This window comes from Achroia grisella, unplaced genomic scaffold (genome assembly GCF_030625045.1).
Source record: "Achroia grisella isolate CSIRO2021 unplaced genomic scaffold, CSIRO_AGI_Agris_v1 utg4223, whole genome shotgun sequence".
In the NCBI taxonomy this organism is placed as follows: domain Eukaryota; kingdom Metazoa; phylum Arthropoda; class Insecta; order Lepidoptera; family Pyralidae; genus Achroia; species Achroia grisella.
Genome location: NW_026712852.1, coordinates 199,384 through 206,674, shown reverse-complemented (window position 1 = coordinate 206,674; position 7,291 = coordinate 199,384). Strand labels below are relative to the sequence as shown.

The window sequence follows — 7,291 nt, the reverse complement described above, 5'->3', positions numbered from 1 at the left end:
TGATTATATTGATGACGTCCGTAATTTGCTTTGCTTTGTGGATATAGATAACCAGATTTCCTTTTCAGTCATAAGCATTCGAGTTGAACAAAGGAAGGATCTAGATAATTAGTTGTGGACAAAAATAGACGTCGCAGTCGGGCCCTGGGCCAGGTGACGTCAGCGCGCCAGGGCCGGCGGCGGGGCAAGACGGGCCCCGCGCCAGTGCCGCGCGCGCCGTCAGTCCGACCGCACGCTGTCGTGTCTGTGCACTCAGCTGCCAGCCACCAGCCGCCTCCGCGCGCGCCACCTGGCCGCCTCCACAACCCCCTCCCGTCTACGCCATCCTCGATCATACAACGAAACGTGAGTAACTAACTCTGCATATTATAATAATACATGTACATCATATTATGACACCTAGACTACTAAACTGCAACAGCTATGCAGCGCATAAGCAACCGATGCAGATTTCACCTCCATCCGCCGTGCCGCTTTACTGCATGGTGACTCGTGGGTGTATAGCCATAAATAATTTCATGTATATAAATAGTACTGTATTCGTATCAATTTTTATAACTAAGCCCTAGGTTCCTTATGTCGAGGCAACCTTGGCGCATCGTGTAATGCAGCGGGGACCTTGCAAGTCACGCGTCGGAGTAACCTCGGCTCACGGCGTACTCGTATTGCTACTATGATTTCTCTCGACTCGTCTCAAATATGTTTAATTCCGCGCAGCCGCCGTCCATTGCTCGCTCGTATCTTATTGGCCCTTTGCATTTTAATCTGAACAGTATTCAACATGCAATGTATAGTAAACTATACGATAGACTCGTGTACTAAAATTTGTTTAGTACGAGGTTATGTTGATAGACGCACTATGAAACGATCACAAACAGCTGACCGCTGACGACTATGTTCTTTTGACAGATAAAAAATATGACGCGGTCACACAAGGACGGTTGATCACTAACAAGTAGTATTTCCCGTTTTTATTTCCACAAAATAATGTCGTTAAGGCAAATTACTGGTAATTAAAATAAACGTTTCAATAATATCTTTCTATGTGTATTGTATGTTATATTCATCTGTTGATAATAACACTTGTCCATAGGTAGGTACCTATGTAAAATATACATTACAAGAAAAATTGCTATGATCAACACAAAAATGAAACTATTTTGCTTTTATAATTCAAAATTCAACTACATTATATTCGGCCTTAATTATCTAATATACTTTCCACCATTATTATTGTTGCTTCCAGTCGGTAAAGTCCAGACTATTGCTTTAACCACGTATACTGTAATTTAGAAAATACTTTTCAATGTACACCTGACATCAGTAGATACACATGACACAATAGTCCGCTGCCCGGTCATAAGTACAGCTGAACAACATAATTTACAAGAAAATGCACGTATTGATGTGAATAGAGTAGGTATATACACATATTTAGTATAGCACACGTCAATAACTTCACTGCATTCTTATTTTAAGAGGCATGAAGATGAAAACGCGATTAGACACTGTTACTAGGAAAATTCGCAGCACATCTTTCCTGTCAATTTGAGATACGAATACATGCTGTGCAAAGGGGCCCCCGTATTCCGAGTTATCGTATTTGTAAAGCCATGTTTATCGGCCATTCGCTATCGGTATCGCGCTATGTGGTAGAAACTCGAACAAGTCACACTTACACGTCGATGTGGACGGTGGAGCAAGTGCCTTACAAGCTTATCAACAGCAAAAAATCGAAAGTGTATTTCTGTGGACCTGTTTTATAATCACACAGAACTGCTAAAACTTTTTTTTCGGCTAGAGTTTCTGACAATCAATTAGTGTAAACCCTTTTGTTCCGAACTGGAATATGCAATAATATAGAATACATATATATAGAAGTTTGTGGCCTACAATAAATAAATGAATGACATAAATAGGATTTGTTCATATTGTACGTTTTGTGTTTTATCAATTGACACGTCTATACCAAGTCGTGATTCTATGTTATTATATCTGTTCAAGAGATATTGCGATAGCTTTATCTGTATGAGAACAAACATATTAACTGCTGTTCTACTGGGAGGTGTACATTCTGACAATGTAGGGACGCTTACTGTACCGTGATTACCAAACAAGTTCACTAACGTAGTTAATTATTGTATTAATATTAAATTAAGACTCCTATTTGTAACGAGGAAAACTACCATTAAACTATAATATAACGAGTACGATACACTATGAGTATGATGCAGACAACTAAGCGTAAGGTATTTTATTTACATATTTATAAGTTAAAACATATAAGACACAAATTGAACAACACTGGCGCTAACCTCTAGAACGTCTCTAGACGTGTTTTTTTCACCTCGAGCTGGCATTGATCGTGGTCCACAAAACCGGTAGATTGCGGTTACCCTTCGCCAAACACTCAAAACTACACACTAAATTTACAGTACAGTACAAGCTACAAATAAACATTTCTTTACACAATAAATCAAGGAATCCTTACCTCTATGTAGTATGATATATTAATGCACTTCCTTTCTGTGAAATAACTTATCTCATTTAGTTTAGAAATATGTGTATGCATATGTATTCTATACGACTATGGTGATAATAAAGTTGGCCCATCTTATGAAATGAAAGCGGTAGTTAAGCTTGTAAGTAATAATACCACATCCATCACGAAATGCAATATGATGCCAAAATTTCAACGTGAAGGTAGCAGGCGTTGCCATTTCTGAAGATTGAGGTTTTAGGCCTCGCTCCCAGTAATTTTACTACAACATCTGCCTTGAAATAAACTGGATCTGAACCCGAATCCGGAATACAGCTTGCAAAGGAAGCTACTTGATGGCATAAATAGATGAGATAAAGATAAGCAGGTGATTTATTTGGTAAATATAATAATCCGATTACTGTAACTACTTTCAAAGCAAATTCTATTTTTATGTTTTCTAATTCCTATTTAGCAGACTTAGGTATTAACTAAAAATTAAACGAATTAGACGCGATAAAATTAGAAATTTTAGTGCAGTCAGGTCAGCAACTGTAGTTGCCAATAACACACAATTGGTCCTGAAAGGTCATGACAAGTTGTAACTTTAACTTTAAACTGATCTGAAAATCTGTATAAAAAGGACAATCAAGGAAAGACATTGGTAATAATAGTTATCTTAATGTTATATGTAATTTACGAAATTCTTATTTATATTTTCAGATCGCAATGGTCAGAAAATACGAAAGAATGAGTGGACGACAATCTTGGAATGAGGAAGATATGGCTAAAGCCGTACAAGCTGTCGTGTCAGGTAAGATGGGCTACAAACTAGCGGCTAGGACTTTCCACATACCACGATCTACACTACAGAGACGAGCTAGTAAGATAAGGTATCAACAACCAGACGACACTAAGCCACTGATGGGCCATTATCGAAGAGTATTTACAGACAGCCAAGAAAGGGACCTAGTGGGATATATTAAGAGCATGGAGCAATACTTCATGGGTGTCTCTCGTCGAGATATTAGAGAGCTGGCCTTCCAGTATGCTGAAGACAACCATTTAAATCATCCCTTCGACGTTAAAAGCAGAATGGCTGGAGAAGATTGGGTTAGGAACTTCCTGAAAAGAAACCCAGAGCTTCTTCACAAATCAGAAAGGGAGTCCGAATTGGAGCCGGTAAATTTTGATCAGTTTTACCACTTCATGTGTCAACTTTCATGATAACCATTTATATTTTCGATTTGAACTCGTATACAATGAATACAGTTAAGAAAGTTCTTAAGTGAACGGATACAGATCCAACCTATGTACTTAGTTTATTAGTTTTAAATATACCAGAATAGTTAAATACATAATTTTAGTATTTTATACATTTAAATAATATCTCGATCTCATTCCAAGAAAATAATATGAAACAAATTTTTAAGTAATAAAATTTATGATGTACATGGGTTGGAGAGTAACATATGGTCGATGAAATGAAAATTTGTTTATCATAAAATTACGAGTATGATAGATAGTCTTTTAAACGAGCAAAGCTCAAAATATTATATAATCAAAGAAATGCTTAAAAGTTAAATTTGAAAATTATTCATGTAAATAGAAAACAAAGAAAATAAGTACTTACACACACAAATATATTATATCAAGTTATAAACTTTATTTTACTATTATAGTAAATAATACTAAATTACGGGCTGTGATAACAGAGAAAGTTGTATTTTTATGAAACATATCATACTGATTGAAATGTTAGTTGGGTTTATGGTAAAGACACCGCTTATTTATCATGGTAATGGGACAACCAATACAAAAAATAGACAATGAAAATTAAACATTATATGACAATTATCCTGATGAGAAACAATCGCCCGATAGTAAAAGCTGTCTAATTAAAATGTAATTTACATATGATATGATTTCTTGACGACTTCTATAGTTAGAGAATATATAAAAAAAAAACTATTTAGCATAAATATCTAGTTGCATTATTTACAATCATCCTTAGTACGATGATGAAGTGATTAAGAAAATAATTAGAACATCAAGTCGAGGATTCATTTATGAGTATTTCACATTGAATACAAATGTCATCAATATAACTTCATAAGGACTGCTATATATTTGAGTCTATGTTATTACGTTTGCATTGTCGATGTCAGAAATTTTAAATAACAATTTAGCCAAGAATGCAGAACTAACAACATATAAATGTTGGCATAATATTATTTATAGATTAATCATAAGTATACAATACTGTACCAGTTAACAGAATCAACCTTAAAATATGGTTACAATGGTACTAAGTTAACGCACAATCAATGTTTGTTGTAAGTACTTTAGTCAAATAGAATAATTATAGCGTATCATAGCTAATACGAGAACGCTAGCTATTATAACATTTGTTTTCGGATTTTTGCTAACTAAGACGATTAAATTACAATCACATAATAATTTTACCCAATATTCAATATTTAAGTTTATATTTCTGGATCCGTTCTTCCTTTTTTGAAAACGTTACTTGGTCTACATTGACATAAAATTAATTAATAAAAATAAAAAAACATTCCAATATTTTAAAATTAACTCGTATCTTTTTTTTCAAGGAACGTATTCTGATAGGACTGCTGTCGGTAAAAATTTTAACTTACAATTAATTTAGTAACTACATAATTATACTGGCACAAGTAAAACGTTACAATCAAAATAAAAAGTAGCCCTTTTTATTTCGATTGTAACGTTTTACTTTTAGGTAATTTCTACATAAGTAGAATAGAATCAAAAATTTTAAGCCTGTATTTACGTTTCGAAGTTTGCTCTGGGAGGATCTCACGTCGGCCAGTAAAATCGTCATAAACACTGGTACATAATACTTAGAGTTACCTATATTTTTACTTGATTCGTTAATTTCTGTACTAAGTGATCAAACTCTATAAGATCATTATTAACAAAATTTGTTCGGTAATGCTATAATTTCTGAGTTAAAAATTCATTCTCACTATGAAAGGACAAAAATTGAAATATTTTATCAATGAATATATTATTATACTATTTCCTTATTTATAAAACAAAAAACAGTTACAAAAGTGGTGATATAAGGTATGGAAGAGCGGAGCCTCCTGGCACAGGCATCTTTATGCTTAAAAGGAGTCTTCAACAACTGTAGAATGTAATTGTAAAATGGTGTTATCTAAATAAAGAATTTTTGAATTTTGAATTTGAATTTTGAATAAAAACATCAAACTTGTAAGAAATTATTTCAACTCGTGTACTGGTTTGTTCTTTTCGTTTCACGTATTATTCTAATTTTTAAGTTTTATATATAAAGGTGTTTTCATTCAATAAGATATATTCTTAACAAGATTTAATGCTGTAAGGGTCGTAAGTACTTTTTATTACATCTATGATGAAAGAAGAAGACTGGATTAATGTGTAATAATGAAATGTTGGATAATTTAAATTCATTTGCTTGCAAACTTAATAGTATCTACTTAACTACTATATTACAATTTATGTGTTTCGAACTGTAAATATCTTCAAAATTGTAAATCATTGTATGATTAAAGTACAAGCAGGTAAATATAAACAGGAAATGGGTCATTATTATTATATCAAATTGATACGAAAAATATGTTTTCGTTCTTTTTCTGTAACACAATATTGAATTTTGGTGTTGTCAGACTACCAGAGACTCGCTTTACGAAAAAATGTAGTAAAAATATATTTTAATGCGTTAAATGTACTTAAAATAAACTCCGAAATTAATCTAGAATACTGATGACTCTTAAGGTTAAAGTTATTCATATTACACACTATTTTAAGAATTTTATACCAATCACTTGGTCCAAACACAATTAATTTATATACTAATGGCCAAGATTATTTTGAAAATAACTGTGCCTAGCACAAGTTGGGGATGGACTGAGGGTGATGACGTCAGAAGCTTACGTCATACAACCCAAGCATGTGATACGGTGTTCGGTGATATTAGTGGGGAAAGGTTATTTAAGCTGTTTTAGTCTTTATAAAGTTTATAATTGGTCTAGGAAATTTTATAACTTGTCAATGAAGCAGATAATATCTATTTTACATTATGAATAGAAAATGTAACGGATTAGACCTAAAATATTTTGTTACCTGATTTATGTTTGATCTCTATTAATTTAGTCTATAGGAAAATATTATTATTTATTTAGTTTCAAGAACACTATACCTATATTATAACTTGTTGGATATTAAAAGTTTAATTATATTTTGAAATAATATACCTTATGCCAAACTATGTTATTATACTGAGATTTATTTTCCTCCTTACTAATGAAGTCAGTGTGAGTGGCAACACCCGTCCGGTCGACATCGCTGTTTGCCGCATCAACATCTGTAACTGAGTGTCGCTACAACTACAACTTTTTTATATATGGTCCTAAACAACTTTATGCAGATAGAGTATAATTATTACATTTGAAATATTATATAGTCATATTTAATAATTAGTAAGGGGGATAATTTACCTAAATTCTAAGTACTTAATTTAAATTGTGTCCAATAAACAAATTTAATAATTAAATCTATATCTTTTATTTCACTTATAACACGCACAAGGAAAGATATACCTATCGTTAATTTCCTGCTTCTGTGGAATTTTGCAAAAAAATACCCTTTACAATGATTACTTACATCACTTATAAAGTATGTAGGTGTTTGGAAAATAGATTACATTATCATTATCGTTTCATGTAAGACTAATAAAACGTAGCAGAAGTTATCCTGGCCGTGTATTTATTTATTGACGCCTGACATGAGTCA

General features: G+C 32.9%; 1 protein-coding gene across 2 annotated transcripts; it reads left to right on the top strand.

Annotated features, from left to right (window-relative positions):
• The first annotated feature begins 207 nt into the window (after nt 1-207).
• Nucleotides 208-7,026, top strand: LOC131844870 (uncharacterized). Of its 2 annotated transcripts, none has more exons than XM_059193850.1 (2): nt 208-345; nt 3,203-7,026. In XM_059193850.1, exon 2 carries the CDS (start codon nt 3,209-3,211, stop codon nt 3,704-3,706), a length of 498 nt encoding a protein of 165 aa, XP_059049833.1. In that variant the 5' UTR covers nt 208-345; nt 3,203-3,208; the 3' UTR covers nt 3,707-7,026. The 2 variants fall into 2 exon arrangements, with proteins under 2 accessions (XP_059049833.1, XP_059049832.1); XM_059193849.1 differs by lacking the exon at nt 208-345 and adding an exon at nt 2,068-2,879.
• The last annotated feature ends 265 nt before the right edge of the window (nt 7,027-7,291 follow it).